Source organism: Scatophagus argus, chromosome 13 (genome assembly GCF_020382885.2).
Source record: "Scatophagus argus isolate fScaArg1 chromosome 13, fScaArg1.pri, whole genome shotgun sequence".
Classification (NCBI taxonomy): domain Eukaryota; kingdom Metazoa; phylum Chordata; class Actinopteri; family Scatophagidae; genus Scatophagus; species Scatophagus argus.
Genome location: NC_058505.1, coordinates 14119311 through 14143364, shown reverse-complemented (window position 1 = coordinate 14143364; position 24054 = coordinate 14119311). Strand labels below are relative to the sequence as shown.

The 24054-nt window shown below is 41.4% G+C and overlaps 1 protein-coding gene across 4 annotated transcripts in view; it reads right to left on the bottom strand.

The window, feature by feature from the left end:
- Positions 1–5745: 5745 nt before the first annotated feature.
- Positions 5746–24054, bottom strand: part of epha4b (eph receptor A4b) — a 78509-nt gene continuing 60200 nt past the window's right edge. For 3 of the 4 annotated variants that reach the window (XM_046408754.1, XM_046408757.1, XM_046408756.1), the window contains 6 exons: positions 17586–17647; positions 14476–14685; positions 11166–11315; positions 10807–11000; positions 10109–10249; positions 5746–9899 (listed from right to left, as the gene is read on the bottom strand). In XM_046408754.1, coding sequence (XP_046264710.1) covers positions 9800–9899; positions 10109–10249; positions 10807–11000; positions 11166–11315; positions 14476–14685; positions 17586–17647 — 857 coding nt within the window. In that variant the 3' untranslated portion in view covers positions 5746–9799. The remainder of the gene's footprint in view (positions 9900–10108; positions 10250–10806; positions 11001–11165; positions 11316–14475; positions 14686–17585; positions 17648–24054) is intronic. The other variant, XM_046408755.1, reaches the window with a different exon arrangement.

The following is a 24054-nucleotide window of genomic DNA, read 5'->3' as shown; positions in this document are numbered from 1 at the left end:
TTGCCAGGTTAAATGTTTACCATCTTTGACATTTTTTTAGTATGTTAGCTGTGGTCCTGTCCTTTGCATGGTGGGTGGCAGGCAAACTTGGGAACCTAGACGTGCTGACTCCTGGCATTGCAAACTGGTCCAGAGACCAGAATGTGAGATGGACATGGTCAGCAGTAATGCGGCTGTTGAAGAGGGTGGGGAACCCTCACCTGTGGTCATGAGCTCTGGGTAGTGGCTGAAAAGTGTATCACTGATGCAAACACCCAACCAGCCAGTCTGTAGGGTGGCTGGAGAGCTTTAGAGAGGGTATGGACTTCAGACATCTGGAGGGAACTCAGAGTAAAGCTGCTGCTCATTTGCATCACAAAGATCCAAACAAGGAGGTTTGGTCATGTGATTAGGATGTTCCTGAGTGCCACACGACAACCTTTTAAAAAACCCACATGAGAAACTAAACAATGTTACAGCAGTCCTGTTTTTTTCTGACCCAGTATTTAAATAGTTTTCACCTAACGACAGATGTAATCATTTATATGAAGGTCCAGAAGTGACTAAAATGGATGTATTTTGGTTAGATACCAGCAGGACCTTTTGAAATCCAAATAAGCGTGCCTCAGATGGTCCAATAGAATGCATATGAAAAGCCAAATGTCTTGTTTAGGTTACTGACCCTTGACCACCAAAACCCCTTCTCATCAGCTTCCACTCATTGACCAGGCTGTCACACAAGCTGATTGATCGCTCATTTGGTCCTGCTCTAATTTTTCTGTTTTCTCAGAGGAAAGTTTGTTGGCTGCTTGTTTTATGTGAGTGGGTTTCTCTACACAAGCCCACTGTTACATCACTTTAATGCCCTTTGAGTACTTTCCATTTTTTTCACACAATGTGAACCTTCCTTACTCATACCCTCTAATTTCTCAAACACACCTACACACAGATACACAACCAACAGCACCACTCACCTATGCGCTGTTTTCTCTTATGCCACTAGTCAAATCCCCAAAGGCTGCAACCAATCAATGCCAAGTTGACATGCCCACTTGTCAATGGTAAGCATTATGTGGATGACAAAGAGGCCCGAGGAAAAGCAGGAGTAGATGCAGGAGAGAAGATAGAAAAATAAGGAGAGGATGATCTTGTAACATTAAAAGAAGACCATGAGATGACTGTATGTGGCTGTTTTTTAGTCGCTGTCTAAGCTCTAGACATCCAGAATACCACAATATGGAGACAGTGACACAGTTTTTCTCATTCTAATAAGTGACAAGTGAGAGCCTCAGTTTAAAGTCATTCCAACCCACCACTAAAATGTGCTTTCCATTCACAACTCTGGAAAATATTAAGAGACCACCCCATGTCTTTGGAATATCTCAACATAGTGGCCAACCAAATCTTCCTGGATGCATCAGGAAGTATTTGGCCATAGCTTGGTAGATAAAGCCAGTGGTCCATCTGTCAGAGAGTTGGTGGTGTGATTCTGAACTTCTCCTGTCCATGTGTTGAAGTGTCTGGAAAGACACTGGAGCCCAGTTTCCGCTGAACGTTAGGCCTTTCATGGTAGCTAATTGATATGTATGTGTGGTTGAATGAGAAGTGTATTCTAAAGCAGTATATAAATCTATTCCATCTTGGAACAATTATTCTGCTGTCTAATAAAATTACATGGTGTTATTTATACTAGATTTGTATTTACATAGTTGTGCTACTGCAGAAGGTGCTGTGACTGCAGGTGAGAAACAAAGCAAGAGAAAAATAGCAAACTGTGATGAGAAAGAACAGGATGATGAAAGGGACATGAGCATGCAGGCTGATGCTGATGTACAATCTTATTGTTTCCTGCTTTGATGTTACAGCTGTGAAGATGTCAACCACACCTGTATTTTCACAAACAGAAACGTTACACATTACCCTGACATAACCACATTTCTGATGTGCTACATAAATTCGTTAGCCGCAATCCCCTTAGCTTTTACTCTTCCATTTTGTTTAAAAAAAAACATTATCCACCAACGCTTAAAAGAGCTTCTACCGGCTCAGCCTGCGCTCATAGAGGGGGTTCCTTCAGTTATAAGACTCATCCCTGTTACATCAAAGCTTGATTGATGGCAGTTGAAGAGCTGTGTTTGATTATACAGGATCTGAAACACACATAAACACATGATGTGCACAAAAGAACACTCAAGTCTCTCCTCCACACATACAGATGTGCTCACTCACATACACAGGCAACAGGCAAAGAAAACCATGCAACATGCTGCAATCAGCTATCACACACAGGGTTTATAATGGGCCTTCACAGAGGAGCACAACCAGGCCTGCACATTTCTGATTAGGAAGACATCAACAGTGTATTTACACTTAAATGAATACAACTTTTATGGACACTATTGCCCCATATGAGTTACTGAGCCCTGGAAAGATATACTGCTTGCATGTATCTGTTTGTGTAATTTATGGACACATTTGGACACATACAGATGTGGCCCTGCTACGTTTGCTCTAAATTTAGATCTTCATCATCTTTTCTCCGTCATTAGAGAGCACAATTTGAGCGAGAGCAAGTTTATCTTTGGTCAGGGTCCCTCTTGAGTCATCCAATAGTAGTTCAGCATGTCATGTCTGCCAGGCATTATAGAGTGATTTCCACATCTGTGAGGGATTATGTGGTCAATATTATCTCAGTCTCTCCAAACCCCTCCAAGTTTTTCTTCACCTTTTTTTTTCAAGTTCAAACACAATTTATTCTCCTCTGCTCTTATTTCATTTATCCTCTATCTGCTTCTGCTTCATTGTGAAATCTGTTACTGATTTTAGGCAGCGGCGGCTGTCGAATACAGGCAGTGTTCTTGCTGATTGTCTTTTGATGGTTGTCTATTTGACTTGGGTAAAACTGTATTTGGAAACATGAAAGTTTTTAGAATATTTGGAGCCAACAACCATAGCCAGGCTGTAATTTGTCCCTTTGCAGTCATTTTGCATTTCTTTGTAGCTGTTTTGTGACTCTTTGCTGTGTTTTACATTTCTTTTTTTCATTTTATGTCTCTTTTTAGCTGTTTTCCATCTCTTTGTAGTAGTTATGCAGGTCTTTACATCTTCCTGTGGTTGTTTTATATTCCTTTTTTGTAATCATTTTGATTCTCTTAGTAGTTGTTTTGCATCTGTTCATAGTACTGCTGCTGGTTCAAAAATTGTGCCTAAACTTCAGAATACAATTCACACTGAAAATGAAGAGACTCCTGTCCAAAGCTTCCTGCCGTAGCAAAAGACTGCCGTTCCTCCGAACAGATATTATATCAAACCTCTGCCCCAACCATACCATACAAAATATAATAGCCAACTATATGAATTTGAATTTATTGTAATGTTTATGTAAACTCTGTATGCCGTGAAGCTGTAAAATGAAGGGAGATATAGGGAAGGACAAACACAGAACTGAATTTGTTTGGGGACAACTTGGACCTGTGCCCAATAGGCCAGTTCATTCGAGAATCTTTATCACCAAATTAATTTTAGCTGACTTTATCATTGATTTCATTGTGATACAACAAACTCCACCTATTTCATTTGACATTAAAACAAATGCCAAGATTTGTCCACATACAACCAGAACCAGGTGTGTTATCTTTATTGTTGTTTCTCTCTTTTGTGTTTTCTCTGTCCCAGCTAAAAATGGCATGAATCATATCACAGCTCTGTCAACATCCATTTGCCTGTTCCACTGCATGCACAAGAACACATGCGTACACTGAGACCATGACGCAGACATACACCCAGGGTGGCGTCTCATTCCTGTGGCTGATGAGAGCAGGCATGATGGGAGTGAGGCATGTAATGTGATTTATAGAGCTGGGCTCACTTTTCAAATTCAATCAGGAACTTTGATTACTGATGAAAATTTGAGACAGGAAATCACTTTGATAGCAAACTAAAACCTCATGAGAGAGAGGAGCACTGATGTGAGCATGTGTGTGTGAGTCAGTGTGTTTGCGGACCGCGAAACACCGAGCCCCTCTGAGCTCGACCATATTTGATTAGAGAGGACACACGCAACGCAATCAAGAGTGGCAAAGCAGGAACTTCAGCAAATTTAAATAATGACTGATGAAATCTTTCCTCTGGTTCAGATCTTATCTTTCTTTTTGTCTCCCTTTTTGATACACTGCTCACTCTCTCACACGTGAGCATCTTTTTGGTCTCACAAGCGTTATGAACACACAGATTTAACATTCACACATCCATGAACATGCACACACACACTTACACATGTGGGTAACCCTGCAGAGGTCACAGTGGATCTATGGCTATTTGGTCTCTTGTTATTTTAATGTCTGCTATTGCATGAGGGGACACTTGACACACCTGACAACATGACAGAGGGGTCCAATTACCATTCTCATGGGAGACAGAGAGAGTGTGTGTGTATCTGTGTGTGTCGTGGAGAGAGAGTGTAGGGAAGAGGGACAGAGAAAGGCAGAGATACAGAGTGACAGAGTGCCTGTGCATGTATGTGATGCAAACATGACAGGCTCATCAGTCACCAATGGCCTTTTAAAGTGTTCTCCATAGGGATATCTGACCTTTTCACATGATGCCAATAGCAGCTGCATGATGAATCAATTTCCTAAGCCTTTGACTCCCAGCAGCGTCCATGTTATCCAAAGTAAATATTTGAGATGACATTCTCCCTATTGAGACACCTGGAGAGAATGCCCAAAGTTATGGATTGGCCTTTAATAGTGAAAAGAAACCTAATGATGATAGCAGTGAGACAGAAAGGGGCAATGGACCTCAAGGAGAGGGGTGCATGTGGACAAAACTTTTGAATGAATGGGTAGAGGGATAAATGTATGGTAAGGGATATTAGAAGAACTATGAGAGGGGTAAAAAGCAAGGAGGGGGGAGATAATGGCATAGTCAAGGTCAGAGAGCTAGCCGCAACCTTTCTTTCTGTCTGCACAGGATGGATAGAAAAGGGGATGAAAAAAATGGCCACGCATGAGGCCAACAGAAAGATTAAGAGGAGGGCAGTAGGAGGAGATAGATACTGAGGAAATGGAGAACAGACCCTGAATATTTTGTATGTCTAGCCGTGTGTGTGTGTGTGTGTACGTGGGTGTATGTGTGTAAGTGGGACAGAGGGAGCAAGAGATAGGGGAATATGGAGTCTAATATGATGGGCTAAATGAGGTGTAATGGCGGTAACATAGAGTGACAGCAACTGGGCCAGTGCATTAAGGGGTTAAGCAAGGCCAGGAGTCACTGACCTTCCCCCTCCCTCGAGACAAAATTATCTCTCAGTGAAGAACACACAAATACACAGATACACACACACACACACTGATAATGAAGATGTGGTTGCAGAATGGCCATATTTTGCCATTCAAGTTATGTTGCTATGGGAATTTCACCCTCTGCTATCACCATTAGAGCAGAGCTGGGGACAAATGAGACTACCCTTGAATTTCCCAGCCATGCACTGATTTTCTGCAAGACTGGTCAGACGCTCACCAAAACAAAATTTGATACCTTCAGGCTTTGTTACACAGCAAAAAATAATTAAGTGAGAGCTGCATAACACTTTCATGTAAAGGCACCCCCCCCCCCGTCATATTCTGCAGACCCAGTGTAATTTTACTGTGGAATTGAGCCAGTAAGTGTATGTCTAGTGTGTGTGCATACGTGTGTGTCTGAGGGATACTGAAAGAAAGAGGCAGAAAATGTGTGAAAGAAAAAGACACTGCAGGCTTCAGGTGAGAAATTAGAAATATTAGCATATTTATTACAGCAACATGAAAGACATTAGAATGTCTACACCTTTTACAACAAGCAACGCAGAGGAAACTGGCATGGGGACGAATAAGCATAGTACGGTGGCCAAAGAAAGAGAGAGAGAGAGAGAACAAGCGAAAGGAGGAGAGAAAGATACAAAGAGCTGAAAGTCTCAAATGAGGACCACTCATGAACATTTACAACACAGACCTGGTGGGGAATGGAGGACAAACACTGTATTTGAGATCAAGCAAACCAACCCACATAGCGAACCTTGATAGGGTGAATAGTGGTACAAATCTGGGATTTTGAAAGTTGAAACCATAGTGTGGGTATGACCTCAGTATTCTTAAAGTGTCTAAAGTGGGAATGTATGTATGTAACTTTTGGTGCAATGTATTTCTGGGCAACTTTTGAAACTTTTGAAAAACCCTGATATTGCACGAGGAATTGGAATTTTCAATACACTTGAAAATAATTTTGCAACCATAGTTTAGCAAATTGTAAGCTAACCACACCCTTTTTTGGAACAACTATCTTATGACTCAGATAAATAAGAATAATTCTGCCAATCTCTCTATCTGCTTTTACAGGTAATCAACTTCAGATTCATTACAATATTTTCAGAACAAAATGACTTTGTTAGGCTTGGTGGAATCATAGTGAAGGTGCTGTTGTAAGGGGCTTCACTGGGATGTTACAAAACCAGGGTGTTGATGTGAGGTCATCTTAACAACACAGATAAATACTACTTGTACACACACTTTACTCTTAATAATCACCTCTGAAGGGCAACAAAAAAGAACAGTAGCTCAGTAAATAAGGCATCAAAAAGGCCAGCGGTCAAATGTAGTCCGCTAGAGTGAAATCATAGAGTTAGCAAGAGTAGAATGTTTCAACAGTTTCAGACTCTCCCGAGAGTATTTTTGTGTATGGCATATTCGAGAAAAATACCAGTGGTATGGCAAACAGTGTTTAATTTCTGGATTAGGTGGTCATTCATCACTGGATCCTTGACTTTATTTCTAGCCACCAGACATCAAATTATCTGAGTTAAAATCATCACTGGCATAATTTTATTAGCTGTGGCTAGTTAGTTGAGCTAGTACAATCAGCTTTAATTCCAACAACTGATTGAAAACACTGTCTGTAGTTGTTTAAAAACAGTCCTAAACATGTATTTGATAGTTACATGATAGACCTATGGTGCTAACAGACAGATCTAGAAGCTGAATGACCCTGGCAAAAATCAGCATCCTCAGTGGATGATAATCCATAATGAAAATCAAGAAATGTTGATCTCAGAGTGTACACTAGTCCTAGTGTAAGTGTTAGTTTAGTTTTACGCTGTTCTAACAAAATCCAGTTTGGCTGCCTAGCCTCCATACTTTTCTCCATTTGCAAACAACTTAGTTAATTGTTAACATTACAAGAGAAAAGGCTGGTAGCAAGTTATGTCAGATGGCATCGCTGGAGTGTAAATGTCCCCAAATCCAATAAAGATCAGGATGGAGCCAAAACTTTGATGCCATACAATGGTTAAACTTAGAGGTTTCATACAATACAGTGGATGAACTAGTTTTGTTTTATTTTATATGACCTATAACCCCACAAAAAAATGCAAATTAATTAAATGATGTGCTTCTTGACCCTGTAAGTAATGCTTGGTTACTAGGTTACTACTGTAGGTGGTTAGCTAGTTAGCCCAACATGCTAATAATTACAGCTTACATAGAACAGACAAATGCACTGTTTCATCACTTCCTTACACTTTTGCCATTGCATTTTGGGTTTCAGAAAGGCTGAAAAAAAGCTACTACCATCTAAACTCTTTAAATGCCATGTAACCATCTTACTACATGCAAAGAGCTTCAGCATGTGGAGAATCGTAAAACTTGACAGATCTGTTGTGCTTAATTATAATTGCCACGCTATGGTTGGACAAATTTTCCTGGGAGGGGGGTGGTGGATGATTAGAGTAATGTTCATTTGGTGATGTCAGTGGGTAGAAATTTCATCTGAGGACTTCTCTTGTATCTCCACCTCCCTCCTTCCTCACCAATACAAGCATTTTTACAAGTTGCGTTGTAGGCAGACACAGGCTTAAAAAGTGCATGTAATTTCTGTTACTATTTACTCAAATTAAGCCAGTGTTATCTAAGGAAAGTCCATTCTACTCATTCTAACACTATGATAGAAACTGCAGTTACTGTCACTGTCAATCAAAGCTGAAGCTTCTCACCATGCTACATTCCTTTGTTCAGACCAATGAATCCTCCCTTCACTTTTCTCCTGTATGACCCGCCCCTGAACGAGTACTTCAGAAATCTCTTTTTCACAATAAAGTAGATCATAGTCATCATTGTTATCATTACAAACATTCTGACATTGGAAATCAACACTGTACATATATTACACTATGATACAATCATATATACTGTACTTGTTGCCACTGTTGGTCCTACAGAATACCACATATATTAAAACTGGGTTTTGGAATACACTAAAGCAAGTTCAGTGCAGTAATGCAGTGCACGCAGAGAGTCCCATCATTTTAAATATTGTAAATAATGTGATAAGCAGCAATTTCTTTCTCACAAGGAAAAACCAACCAACTAATGTATTTGTTTTTGCTGTAAACATTGTTTTGTGAATTTACCTTATGGTTTGAAGGGATGCTTGAAAAAGGTTGCATGAATGATAAGAATGTGAGGCAGTCAAGACACAAAAATTATCTTCCTTTAAAGTGAAATTTTACCTCTCATGGTGGCACCACTGAAAATCAAAACTGCGTTTATTTAATCTTGCTCAAAAGAATTAAGGGAACTTATTAAAGGAAAGCGTGTAGTAAAATTGGTGCCGTTTCCCAGATGAACATTTCAAAGTTACTTTACATGGTACAACACTGGAAAAGCAAGTTGCACGTTCTTAACAGTGTCAACTCTATCATGACCCTGGCATCACCTTTGCTCTACACAAAACACTATAACTTTCTTAACACACCTGAAACATGGGAAGGCAGACTGTTTGGCTGAAATATTCCTAACAACATCATAATGTAACAGCTGAATAGATGATGTTGTTTGGAACAGACAGTTATGGAAGAGTAATAATGTCTCTGTGCTAACGGCACCTTAAGCAGTTTCTGCTATTTCTTTGCACTCACTCAAGTGCAAGCAGACTAGCAAATGTGCATTGGGTCTAGCTATGGAAGTATGTCTGAGAGCAGTCACTAGGGAAGCCCTTGTCCTGGTCAGATAGACTATTTAAATGAATCATACTTCCATCCTACATGAGCTAGCAAAATCTACATCCCTCTCTATCTCTAAAGGTCCAGGTTTTCTGTTCCCCTAATCCCACACATTCATGTCATTCAGAATCTTGGCTCATTCATTGGCATTCTGTATACAGAGAGCAATGGAAGGGGCCATACACATACTAGGTAATAATTCCTATTAAGATTGAGTGATATAAACCGCACCACCATTACAAACGTTAGGTCCATCTCTACGGTTGTGGGACACACAGCCCATATAAACATATATCTACACATATACATATCTTCTGACCCTTTTAAGCTCTTCAAGGTGAAAACTCAAAACAAAAACAAAATGACAGTAAAAACCAACTGTACACCTCACAGACAGTGATGATAATTATATTCTAATTTTTTTTGTCATTTCTTTTGTTAAAAATCTTTTTTTTGTTCTCCTTTTGTTCAGCTGATATGATGTGAAATGGTTTGGGATGCTCTAGATATGTCCTTCTTGTTGGACATGTGTCTCTCTTTTGTTCCATGGTGGTTGTGTGGCAGGGATTCTGAGTGCTAAAGCCAGTAGTGCCCATCAAGGATGAGAAGAATGGTGAAACTGCGAGAGGGTGAAGGAGGCAAGCGTCCATGTTGTCTCCATCTCATTGTGTCTCAAAATCAATGGAGGCTCGAGCACAGAGTATCCATTACAACTCCATTTCAGTTGGGAAACTCTTCACAGGAGCATCCATTTTGGCTCTGTCTCACTGTGTGTTTATGTGGAAACTGTTATACTTGAACGTGCGTCCCTTGGGTTTGCAGGCTCTGCACGCTGGACAAAATCTTCTTCTGGTGGCCAGCCAGAGTCACACCCATCTTAGCCAATTCACTACAGGGAGGCAGAAAAACATGCAGTATTATTCAATTAATGGCACTTGAAGAGAAGAGAAAAATTACATTGTCCTTCAAATGCCAAGCAGCTGTGTGCATGTGTAAATTCCCTTTAATGGCACCCATGTGCAATGTCATGTCTTTTACTGACAATGTTGATCATTTGAGTGTTTCATTTAACTGAAATGTGTCGACAGCCGTCTGTACCTGACACTGATGTAAAAGATTGATTCCAAGCTGACATATCCAGCACTGGAAAAGTTCTCCTTATACTGGCCCATCTTGATGGCCTGCAACCACTCATCCACTGTGTTCACACTGAACTCTGGGGTGGATGGGTCCTCCCTGCTGGGATACAAAGCACACTTGCAACTCAGTGGCATATTTGTCCTGTTGCATGGCTAAATAACAGTTTGTTGAAATTGTTATTTGTTCTTGGAACAGTTATTAAATTGATCTGTTCAACTCAATAATAATATAAGCAGTGTGTAGCTCACTAAAGAGCCAGTTTATGCTCATTCATGCTGCTGGATCTGCTTTTGAACAGAGTATCTTTAATTCCCTTCTTTTGCATAGTGTGTATACTGGTCTGATATCAGCTAAATATCTGATGTATAAAAATGTAAATGTAAGTATAATGGTATTCTATAAATTATAAGTTCGGAGGCAGGAGTGTCTGTTAAACTAAATGTGAGAGTATGTATATGCCGGGTTACATATTCATATTTTTTCACTGACAAATGTTACTTTGCTGACAAATGTTGCTGCTGCTGAGAAATGTCAATCTGTGCGGCCTTCAGTGCATTTGCCATCCTACAATCTAATCTGAGTAAGTCAAGACAGCACGTTTGTCAACGAAAATGTTGAATCCACAGCTTTAATTTATAGCTCTCTCTCCCACTGACCATGCTGAGCTGTTGGCCAGCTCTCTTAGGCTGGCTGGGTTTCTGATGAGCTTGTCCAGGATTGTGACAATCTGTCCAAACTTTGGCCTGTCGCTGCGACCCTTCTCCCAGCAGTCCAACATGAGCTGGTGCAAAACCACAGGACAGTCCATTGGAGCGGGAAGACGGTAGCCCTCATCTATTGCTTTGATCACCTGCAGGGGAGAGAGGGTAAAATATCAAGTTTGGCAGTCAATATGAGAGAGGGAAATAAAAATGTCAAAGAAAACTCAGCTACATAGCTAATTGATCTGAAGATTGAGGAGAAAGTTAGTCTCCGTAAAGGGGACGTGAAGTGTTTGTGTGTGTGTGTGACTCACATCCTGGTTGGACATCTCCCAGTAAGGTCTTTCCCCATATGAAATCACCTCCCACATGACGATACCATAACTCCACACGTCGCTGGCTGAGGTGAACTTCCTGTAGGCTATGGCCTCTGGAGCCGTCCACCTGATGGGTATCTTCCCTCCCTGGAGATGAATCACAACACAGTCAACACAGTCTTGGCATACTGAATATGTCACCTTGAACTTAAAGTTTTACCCTATCTGTATGGATGTAAATATTTAGAGGATATTTTATTAATACATTTATGGCTAAGCAATGTAATAAGTCAAGAGCAGAGCTGACAAAACTATAAGATGGTGGCTGCAGAGAATCCCGCTGGAGTTAAGAACAGAGCAGGTGAGATTGCACACTGACTTAACAAAACAGCACTTCTCTCTAATACCCTCACAACATAGGACTTTCTTTTGCCCCAGTGTTTATTCTTGCACTTTTTTGCCATCAGTTTCTTTTGTCTCCTCCCATGCTGCTCTTGCCTTTGTTGTTGATGCTCACATCAAAAGGATTCCATAAAGCCTACTGTATAGACACAACAGGCAGTAAGATACACCCGCCCTCTCTCACACTCTGTCTAACACACATACACTCACACACACACACACACACACATACAAACACACTGTACCTCTATAGGGCTTGGTTCAGCTTTTTAACATGCGGCAGCTGCCTCTGCACCACCTAGCATTTCCCATCTCTGCTTGGTCAAAGTCAAATAAAAGGCGAAGCCACCAAGTCACTCGACACTGTACTTTTGTTTCCACCATCCCCTGTCCACCCCTACCCCTTCCTCTTTTTTTTTTCTCTTAACTCTTCTCACTGGATCATTCCCCTGCCTTCGCTTATTTTCTCTCTCACTCTCACTCAGCCTCCCTCTGTCACACTCTTACTTGATATCCTTCCTCTCTGTGTCTCTCTGCCATCTCTGCCCCCCACTCCACCCCACCCCACCCCACCCTCTACGCCTGCAGCTCTCCATCTAGGTCTCCTGACATCAGTGGGAGTGTGTGTGTGATTGCAATAGAGCAGTCAGCGGCTGATACACTCCTCCCAGGGCAATGCTAATGCCATATTAAAAATAACATCCCCAACACTTCCTATGAATATGAATAATGTCATCTCCTTGTGGGCATTTTAGATGAGTTACTCCACAGTGGTTTAACTCACTGACGTTTGAGTTTCTTCATTCTCTTTGTGATCTGTGAGAGGATGGTGATGATACCAAAGACTTCTTTGACTTGACTTTATCTAGGCAAAACACGTGAAGGAGAGGAGGAGTTTGCCTGCATTTAATTTCAAAATGCATGTTTATGTCATCAGTTTTTCAATTTTGCCTTTTGAGAAAAACAGCTGCACTGTATATTGTTGTTTTTTAGCTCCATTATTAGATCCTCTTTGTCCAGTCATTGCAGAAAACTTTTATGCACGTAGAGAAGGGGTCATCACAAGTCCACTTGCTTCTTGTAAATTTAAAACAAATTTCCTGCATTTCCACACCACCAAAACGCTTAGATCAAGTCAAAAAACAGCTTCTGATTAGTTGAATTGATGGTGCCGTGAAATCAAAGAATGCATCAAGGACAAGTAATTGGGCGGATCAGGATAGGAAATGATTTTTGAATATTGGACATTATATTTATAAAAATGTTATGCAGCCTAAACTGGTTGCAGGTTGCAGGCTAAGCCAATATTCAAGGTCAAACAAGAGTTTAGCCTGACAGTGCAACACAATACAAATTGCATAATTTAACCTGGTGAAACGATGCAAAACCTGATTGCTGCTATTCTCAATACTCACAAGGTCATCTTCAAAGTCTAACAACTGCAACAAAGTAGGAACAATCTAAATGAATTAAACTGCCTTACAACAGCTATTTATATCTGGTGCCTGAAGTAGCTAATCTCAGTGACACCACTAGCTGTTGGAATTGTAATGTTGCGCATGAATGACTTCAAAAGCAGATCATATTAACTTACATGATACACGCAGAAGGTGACTTTTGAAATACTATTCTAGTTAGTCATTTACTCTGTTTTTGCCGCCTCTCCCCTTGTCAAAAACCAGTAGTGCGTAAAAAAGGTGTGACACCCAGCTGGAATATACAAACCATGGCAAGAGCAGGACTTTACAAATGTAGCCTTTTGTATTCAGAAGTTCTATTATTTATTTAAGATGGTTAAATGCATGATCAAACCTTCTGCCCTTGACCGGTTGTGAAGCATCTTACCGTCAAAGGTAGGCTACACCCAATTAAACTGCTATAATAATGAGATGATGTTGTGCAACAGCTGCTGACGGCTAACTATCATATGAAAAAGAATATTGTATTGGATTTGTATTGCACTTTTGCTTTTGGATTTGTATTGCACAACATTGTTTTCTCTACATGGCTTGACATGTCTTGTGAATTGAATGCAATCTGAAAAGGGTTCATTCGATACAGTGGTAGACCATAACAAAACCATGTTTGCCATGTTATCATTTATTTAATCGACATTGCTGTAAACTGATAATTTGGAAGCAAGGATGTCTCAGTTTCATTAAATGCCTGTTGCCTTGGCTCTTTCCTTCTCAATCTGTTCCTTGCCCCCTCCATTTGCATATCATGTGGGAGGGACTAAGAAGCAAGGAAAGGAGGCAAGGGAAGGAATCGAGACTGTACAAATTGAGAAAAGAGAATCAACTCAAAGTAGCAGGCTTCCTCCTACATGAGACTGCAGCTTCAAGGTGTGTTTAGCATGGTTCACTCTGATTGCACAGTTATTTTCTACCATTGCTATTCTGCAAGACAACAAAGTGGTTTATTTCCTATACAATGTGTTTCCGTCATTTTCAAATCACGGTTTCTTGTTAAAGTTACACAGAATTTGCAGGCAGTTTACAGCAATGATCTCCTTTTCTCCCATTTGTGTGTGCTTTCACATTGTTCCGTTTGCTGGAAAAATCAAAATTAGTGACATTTTTTCTCTCAGGGTTTTTACTTCCCTCACGTGAGAGGAAACTTTCTCGGAGGAAAATGTATGTATTGCTATTCCTTGACCAGAGCTGCTTACTAATTTGTGGTGCATCATTTAACTGCCAGTCTTGTTGTTCTCCCTCTATTTAGGTCTGTTTGAGTTGAAAACATTTTGGATCTTTTCTTACTGTCCTCAGGTCTACTTTCAGTCAGTTGCAACTGCCATCATATCAACTTTCTTTTTGGTTTTGGATTTGCACTGAATCTGCTGAACGATAATTAGAGATAACATTCATTTAAGACAGCTGCAGCCTGTGTGAATGTGTCTTACCCTTGTAGTGTAGGCAGCCTCTGGGTCATCCTCCAGAACCCGACTCAGGCCAAAATCAGACACCTTACACACCAGGTTGCTGTTGACCAGGATGTTCCGAGCTGCCAGGTCTCTGTGAACGTAGCTCATGTCTGACAGGTACTTCATACCTGAGGCGATGCCTCGCAGCATGCCAACCAGCTGGATCACTGTGAACTGGCCATCATGTTTCTGGAGGGAGACAAAGAGACGGCACAGAGTGTAAATGCTGCAGCAGGGTGGGGTCCTTCGACCTACTCAGCTGCAAGCGAAGGTTTAAGCCAGGATTCAAGCATTTGTAATGGCAGCAAACTGCCCTTTTGAAGTGTCCCTGAGCATGAAACCCTTCCACATTCTTGCTAATGCTGTGCTTTGACCTCTCTCTTTAGGGTGACAAGCAAAAAATGAGTTTCTCCTTCCAGGGATCAATAGAGGATCACAAAAAAATCCTCCTTTCAGAGGATTGGATCTGACAGAGCAGACAAAACTTTCCTCTTTAACACTGACCGTGTGCCCAAGCAGAGCTCACTGGATTTCAGATTTGAGCTGCCTTTGGCAGAGAGCAGAGCCTGTTGATCGATGACGGTCCAGCTCACCTTCCTCTGCCAATTATTTCTGCCCTGGGCCAACAGTCCCCGTTAAAAAGCCATCCATGTTATCAGTCACCCTCTCTCTTTTACATCATCTTTCCTTCCCTCTGTCTCTTTGTCCTCTCCATCCATCTCTGTCTCAGAGAGAGAGAAAGAACTCTGTATTACTTAGTTTCAGTCTCCATCCATCTATCTATCTCCCTTCATCTTTCTGCATCTGTGCACCCCCCCCCCCCCTCCAACTCCCCACCCCTTCCTCTATCGTTCTTTCTCTCTCTCTACCTCAGCAGCTGTGGAGTAAGTTAATTAGCCGGTGGTTTTGTGAGATGCTGATTGATTGGACTGTCTAACAAACCTACAGACTTCCTCTATCAATCTGCCCACCACACTGTAGAGCCAGGAAGGAGGAGGGAAGGGTGGACAGGGCGGGGAAAGAGAGAGGAGACAGATGCAGGGCAGGGAGGTTAGACAAGGAGATGAAATAGACAAATGAGAAAGGTGAGGATGTAAAATACGACTTTTTGGCAACATCTGGCATATTACTAGTTTTTACTAGAAAACTAAAGGGAGAATCTTAATAAAGGCAAAGATGGAACGACTGTTGTATTTAGAGACTGGGAGACTGATAGAAGAAGCCCTTCTCTGACAGAACAGTGGTTTTGTTATTTCTAAGGGACGACTGCTTAATAAATGGTCAGCTTAATTAAAGACACATATGGATGCAAGGAGCACAGGTGAGCAGTAAAACCCATAAAACTAATTCCATAATTATATTGAGCCGCTGTGGACACACTTTATGATGCTCATTACAATACTTGAGAAACACACAACATACATGTATTTGTGTGTGTGTGTGTGTGTGTGTGTCTGTGAGATCTTCCTTAGCCACTTTTTATGATCTGTCAGATTTCATTTCATTTTGCTTCAGTGTCGCTGATGGGATTGGTGTCTATTTAGTGATGAGCCTATCATCACAGGCTTAATGCACTGCAGTGACTTGACTAGATGACAAACAACTCTGAATATGAATCAGGGGGACTTTCAATGTGAGGCACACCAGGGCTGCAACAAGCTATTCATCTGGATGTGTGCAACACCCAATTTAGGGCTCAATGCTGCACGCTTGCTACTTCTTTTTTGTGAATAGAAATCATGAATCACGCATTTGTCAAAACATACAACATCATGTGCTTGTTTGCATCTGCAATTAAATATAAGTCCATAGTTTAATTGACTTCTAGAAAATACATCTATACTTACAACCTTAAACTTTATCTTAAACTTATCTCCAGGTTTGTGATAGATTTCAAAGGACAGCTTAAAGGAGTTGGTGTAATGATGTACTAAGTGACAGTCTCTGTTATCTCTTGATGTCACTTTTAATTACAAAGCAAAACCTCCACAGTGTTCATTTGATTTTGAAATCACTGATAAGATGCTTAGCGATAACCTTGTAAATCCGTTTTTTTTAGGACATACTTCTGTACTGCTGTAATGTCATGGATTTATACTTTTTGTTTTTTACATTTATTATTATTATTATTTCTGAAAAACAACAGTTTTGACATTACATCAAAACCATCTGTGTATTGTGTATTCTTTTGCACAGATATCTACTATATGGACAAAAGTATTGGGACAAATCTCTTTATTACTGAATTCAGGTGTGCTATGGGGCTGTTTCTCAGGGGTTGGGCTCAGCCCCTTACTTCCTGTGGAAAGAAATCTTAATGCTTGGGGGGAAGGTCCTTTTCTATTCCAGCATGACTGTGCCCCAGAGACACTCTTGTGGGAAGCCTTCCCAGAAGAGTGGAAGATGTTGTAGCTGCAGAGGGAGAATCAACTCCATATTAACGTCTGTGTGTTCAGAATGTGATGTCATTAGTCCTAAGTCCCTGTTGGCTTGATTCTCACATGTCCCAATACTTTTGTCTATATTATGTAGCATGTCCTGTCTTGTAACCCCACTTTGTGCCTTAATAGTCCGATTGTATAGCTCAGGGCCCTGAAGGTAGGCTCTGACAGAGCAAATGTTGCACACAAAGCACACTACACTCACTATACACTTTGTTTTACCACCCATTTGTCAGCAGTCTGCTGCTATTTTCTGCTCTGGGATAAGGACACCATGTGCATTTCATAAACCCAGTATCAAACATCATGTGATGAAAGTATAAGGAGGCTATGCATCCATCTGATTGTATCTGGTCTTGTCCACCTGTCTGTGCAGCTCACTACCTCCTTGTGTGTTTTTACTTCTTGTTCAGTCACTTGATCTCAACATTTAATGATTGATTTTAAAACATAATTGTTAAATTAAGTCCTTGATTGAAAAACTTAAGTACTTGTTGGACTCTGTAAAGCACTAGATTGTGGGAAGGAACTCCATAATGTCAATAATGTCTGGGACATAATTTTCCACATGGCCTTTGTAAAGGAAAAAAAAAAGTGGCCCTGACCTTGTGTGAGCACTGTGGTCGTTGCAGCTGAGTCGTGACTCACCTTGAGGAAAGTGTCCAGAGATCCGTTCTCCATGAACTCTGTTATGATCATCACTGGCTTACCTACGGAGACACATAACAAGGCAGCTTTTAGTGGAGCAGAATTACAAGGAAGAAAGACAACAACTATAAAGAGACGAGGACAGAGAAGTAGTGGAGTCCACAGCTGTGACCAGCCTTCCTCTCTGTTTCTCTCTAGGGGATAACATGGCATGTCGTCATCAGTCACACTGACAGCTTCTAATCAGCCCTCTCCATAAACGCCAGGAGATAATTAGAATGGACCAATCCACCAGAATATGTGTGTGTGTGTGTATGTGTATGGGTGCATGGGCCTCCTGAGATTTCATGAATACTAATCAGCCTCGAGGGGGAAGGAGGTTGTGGCTGGATCGCTATGCACCTGCACCTGCACGCTTGTGTGTTTCTGTGCATGTTTGTGTGATGAAGGAGTGGTTGACTGACAGGCCCTGCACACTATTGTCCCCTGCATGGCATCTGGTGGGGCTTACAAATGATTAACAAAGTACCTGCACACACACACACACACACACACACACACACACACACACACACACCAAAACAGCAGTTGTCCCTGTTTTACACGGTTCTCCTAAGGCACCCTCTCCTATAAGCTGAGCTTTGCCAATCGCAAACAAACATGCAATGTGCAACACAAATGACTGTGCATGTGTGTGTGTGTGTGTGTGTGTGTGTGTGTGTGTGTGTGTGTGTGTGCATGGCTTGTAAACACACAGACTATAGCAGTTTTGATGAATAGGTCATATTTTCCCAATCAGACCTCAGAGATGCTGGGGGTAAAACCCCTGGGGCGAAGATAAAGACGATGTGAGAGAGGAGGAGAGAAACTGAAAGAGTGGAGCGAGAGAGTTTTCTCACAGAATGTTTTCCTAAAGAATGAATTAAACTTTCCCAAAATCTGCCCCCGAATATCCCAGTCTTTCTTTTCAAAGAAAGAGTTCATTCCTTTCTGTGAACTTTAATACACTTTTCCCTCTGTCCTTTTCTGACTGTACATCATTACTGTATGTGTTTATTGTATGTATCTAACTCACTAACTCTGACATATTTTATGATCAAATCAGTAAAGTGTCATTAAATCAAAAGTCAAAATTTGAAACTTAAGTGAAAGAAAAATTAATCAGAAGAAAAGAAACGGACAAATATAAAATATAAAATATTGAGAAATGTAGCAGTGAATGTAAACTGAACCAAAGAAGCAAAGGATTAAAAGATAAAAGAGGGGAAAGAAAGCAGAAAGTGTATATGAGGTGCAAGGACGGGAAGAGGAAGAGAAAGGAAAGAAGAGGAGGGGTCAAAAGCTTGTCATGGAAAGGGAGGAACAACGCCACCGAGGCCTACAGTGAGATTGTAGGTAAAGACAGCAATACATCACCTTAAATGAATTCACTATCTCACTGCAGCAAACACACACACACACACACACATACACACACAGGAACACAAACAGAGTCGCCTGGTCTCTGGTGGTGGTGTCTTCTTTGACAGTAACATTAGTCTCAGGGATAAAAGTGAAAGAGAATTGGATTTTCTTCTGCTGGGGGTGAGGACTGCTGGTCACATTTATCTCCACACGGGGCCTGTGTTGTGTGCGGTGTGTCGCTCTGAGTGTGTGTCGGTGTGTGTGTCTGAGAGAGAGAGCTGGTTTCAGGACATGGCAAGTGGGGAAGGACGGCACAGTGATGACCGCCTGATTTCACCTCTGATCAGAGGTGTGTGCTTCTGTGTGAGTGTTTTTCACAGTGACCGATAAAACAGTTGATGCAATTGATCCTGACTAAAAGGAGGTCTGGAGGGGTGTGTGTGTGTGTGTGTGTGTGTGTGTGTGTATACACACTTGTGTCTTGGATAATACACCCTTCAAATTTGTGTCTATTATTCTGTGTGTGTCTGTGTGAATCCATACAGAACAGACAGCCATACACACATCCAAATATCATATTACACAAAACAGACAGCCATGAAATGAAAAAGAGCTACAAAAACCTTCCTCTGAAAACCAATTATATGTTTGTGTGACATGTATGTGTGTGTAAGCCCGTCTATGGTACCACTGAAGGAGAATATTAGCTTCAGAAGCAGAATGAAACAGTCCGCTCATTGTCTCGGCTTAGAGGATCACGTAAGCCTGGCATGTGCTCACACACACCCACACACACTCACTCTCTCTCTCTCTCTCTCTCTCTCTTTCTCTCTCTCCCTCTGCAATCACTCGTCATCATCTGGACACCTGCCATATAGAATTATTCCTGCACCTCTGAAAAGATAAACAGAGGTTACCCATAAAACCGACCATACGCAGCCACGCTGTACGTTAGCTTGTTCCGTCTTTTTTGTCAGGTGCCAGCACAAACACACACGTACACACACTCAACGATTCAATGAATCCCTTTCACTTCTCGCTGTGACCTCATCACGTGCCATCCACATTTCCAACACACACACACGTGCTGTGCCTCTCCAGCTTGTTGTGGAGCTCCTCTCCACCAAACATCCACGAGCACTCCTCAATTTCCTCCTGAAAGCACATAATTAACTAATCACGGTCATATTCATTCCAATTTATTGCCTTTCATTGCCTTCAGAAATAACACAGTCGTTTGTGGAGCTAAAAACACCCCCCAGTGTGTGTGTGTGTGTGTGTGTGTGCGTACAGATTTGGTATTGATGTTCTGCCAGGTGGAGTGTGTTATGGAAGGGATCAAAGAGGAATTTGCTCTTTTTTACAGCTCTTCATTAAGTGAAAGTAGAGAGTGTTGTCTCTGCTCTACCCAGGATGAAGTCATTTAGGCCTCACTTTTCTCCTCATGTGTGTGTGTGTGTGTGTGTGTGTGTGTGTGTGTGTGCATGTTTGAAAGTGACAGAGACATTGTATAAACAGTATATCCAGTAAATTACATTATGAGAGGCTATATGTGTGTGTGCGTCAGTGGGTAGCATTACTGCATTACTGAATGAGACGACCCAAGCTACAAACGAGAAAATGAAATAACTGCTGTATTGATTAATGTTAAGGGTCCAAACTAAGTGATACAATGCTTTTAACACAGGACAGAGCTCTGTTCAGGGAAGCTCCATGTGAGGGTGCAGAGAAACAGAGAGACAGAAACTCAATAACCTTATCTCCACTCCTCTCTTCACCTCTCCTCCCCTCTCTTCGCTTTCTCATCTCCTCTCATTTCCTCACGTTTGTCTCCTCACCATCTCTCCTCCCCTCGTTTCCTCAAATCTCTTCACCGTCCCCCTACAGCCCTCATTTGTTCTCAAGCCCCATCTTCTCTCATTTCCTCCCTCTTGTATCCTAGTATCCTATCTCAGCCACCCCGCCCCCGTCTTCCCTCTGTCCCACACCCATCGTCACCTTTTCACTACATTCCCCTCTTGTTTATCCTCTTCCTCATTTGTCTACCCAGTCCAATCTCCACATCTGCACACTTATTCATGAACATGAATAATTTCAAGCACTCTGACAGGAAACATTGAAACACTTATTGTTCAGCACACAAAGACACACAGTTAAAACTAATCGCTAGTTTCTTCAAACAGAAGACGGGTGGGAAAGACGTCTGGTTTTTTTTTTTTTGCCAGTTTTAATGGCACCTTTGTAGAGCTGGTTTGTGTGTGTGTGTGTGTGTGTGTTGGGGGGGGGGGGGGGGGGGGGGTCTGTGTGTGTGTGTCTGTGTGTGTGCCTGTGTGTGTACGCACGCGATGTGGGCAGATGAGATGGAGCTCGGTAATTGAGGGTTTTCCAAATGAGCCGATTGTTGCAGCGATTGTAAAACACATAAAGGACGGATGGATAAAATGAGAAACGGGGGAGATGAAGGAAAGATAAGGAGATGGAGGGGGGATGGGAGGGAGGGGAAGATTGCTGCACTTTCGTGATGTGTAGAGAGACAGATAGAGAAAAGAATGATCTATTTTTTCCCCTTTTTCTACATGTGGCACTCTAATTAGCATGACAATAGCAACAATCAGGTGTCAGACAGCAGAGTAGATTATTAGTGGCACAAAGCAGGGGCTGAAGGCTTATGAGGTTTTAAATTGGGAGAACATACACAGAAAAAACAAACAAACAGATGGACAAAAGACAGACAATTTTCACCAAGACATTTTTTCTACTGTTTTCTGATGATTAAGTCATATAATAATTTTCAGATAATCTAATTGGTAGTTGAAGCCCTGTTACACTGAAAATGTACAGTATGTAGACAGAAGTATCCAGCAACAGTTTGGGGAAGGTCCTTTTCTATCCCAGCATGACTGCGTCCCAGTGCAAAAAGCAAAGTCCATAAAGACATGGTTGGATGAGTTTGGTATGGAAGAACTTGACTGGTCCTCACAGAGCCTTGAACTCAACCTCATTGAACACCTTTGGGATGAACTGGAACAGAGATTGTGAGCCACACCTTTTAGTCCAACCTCAGTGCCTGAACTCACAAATGCTCTGGTTCATGAATAGGCAAAAAATCCCCCAAACTCACTTTAAAATCTTCCTGGAGTTGTGGAAGCTGGTATAGCTGCAAAACTGTCTGTGTATTCAGAATGCGATGTCATTAAAGTCCCTGTTGGTGTAACGGTCAGGTGTCCCAATGCTTTTGTCTATATAGTGTATATGAGAAAGTGCTGAGCAGCAGAGTAGCCCCCCCCCCAACTTTCAGATTTGAGCCACAATAAATACTAAAATCAGAAATGAGTGGTACTGTAGGAGAAAAGGTAGTAGTAGCCGTTGCAAACATTTTGGATTTAATTGTCCTTGCCACTTCAACATTAGACTTTCAGGCTAACAGGATAAATGTGAAATAAAAGAAAAAGAAAAAAGAAAAATACAAAACATGGAGTCAGTGTGGAAAAATATTAGGTAGAATAGATAGAAGCCACCAGAGAATGTTTCACATTGGTACATGTTCCAGTGCACATATGCAGCTGCTAATATTGTTACAACTGCTGCTATTGCTGCTTTATACCATCACAGTTACTTCTGCCACCACTAACATCCCAACTATCTCTTCCACAGTAGAACTGTGACAACAGCAATTACACTCAGTACTACTGCATCCAACAGTACTGCTACAACTGCTGATTCTACTGCTACATACACCTACACAAGCCAGTCCAACACACCTGAGCCCAGAGCAGTCAGGGTCAGCCTTCCTGATTAGACTGAGGGCGGTGTGAAGGGACCAGCTGGTGCTTGAGAAAAAGGCCTGAAGGAATTATTGACCCATCTCAACTCTCACCCCCTCAGTTGCACATAACACACCCTGGGCTGTGACCTGTGAAATTACTGCTCTGCTAGTGAGATTTGTTTCTGAGGGGCTCTATCAGCTCCTCAATGTGCCGTGAAGACAGGTGAGAAGAGAGACACAAAGAAACGCGTGTAAAAGTAGACAAGCACACAAGCACAAAAAACAACACGCACAAACATGTTTTTATATTCACAGAGCACAGCAAAGTAAAGAGCACCTTACTGTGTTTCAAGTGAGTTTCTTGTCAAGCCAACGCTCTGCTGCTGCTTACAATAGCTTTTTTTACTGTCAACTCCGCTATTGTCCTCTGTCAGAAATTATTTCAAGGAGCTGGCACTTGAATTTATTCAAGTATTTCAAATGAGAATAGTATGTGTACCACCAAAAAGAAAGTGCTGCCTGTCAGAATACAAAGGAAACATGTGCATTTGATTTAGTTTATTGCTGCTGTACTTGTACAAACCTCAGTCCTGCTTAGCAAAGGTCACAGCTAACATCAGACATTATTTAGACAATGTGAGAGCAAGAGAGAAAGAGAAAGAATGACAAGAAGTAAGAAGAGATGAAAAAGAAATGCAGCAGGGTCTCATTCTTAATATGCAAGCTGCTGAATATTCATGAGGCTAAAACACATCCAATTAACTTCCTGAATTATTAATATTCATGATAAAAGCCTATGCATATGCATTTGCTCTTTTATTGTTGGCCACTGAGCACCAGTGCCAGTGTATGATGGACTGAAGATCTTTGTGTGTGTGTGTGAGACAGAGAAAGAGGGGGAGTGAGATTTATATGGTTTTTTGGGGGGGGGGGGCATTATTTGCCTGTCTGCATGTTTACAATTCTGTTTCTTTGTAGCAACTGTGTCTTCCTGTTTTGCTTATCTGTAGAAATCTAACAAACACCTGCATAACAAGGTGTCCAGAAAAGGAATTAATATTTTTTTCGGTTTCTGCTGTCTGCAGTCTGAATGAGCAGGAAATAGGGATTTGATTACTGTAAATACTGCCTATTAATCAAGCACTACTGCACTACAAAATCAACAGAAATACAATTATAATGAAAACAATTGTACTTTTAAAATAACAGGTTGCAGTATGGGTCAGCAGAAAGAGTTGCCTCCTTAAATTTACTGCCACACAGCCCCTGACCTGCTTCACATTGGAGTTTTGCTCTGTT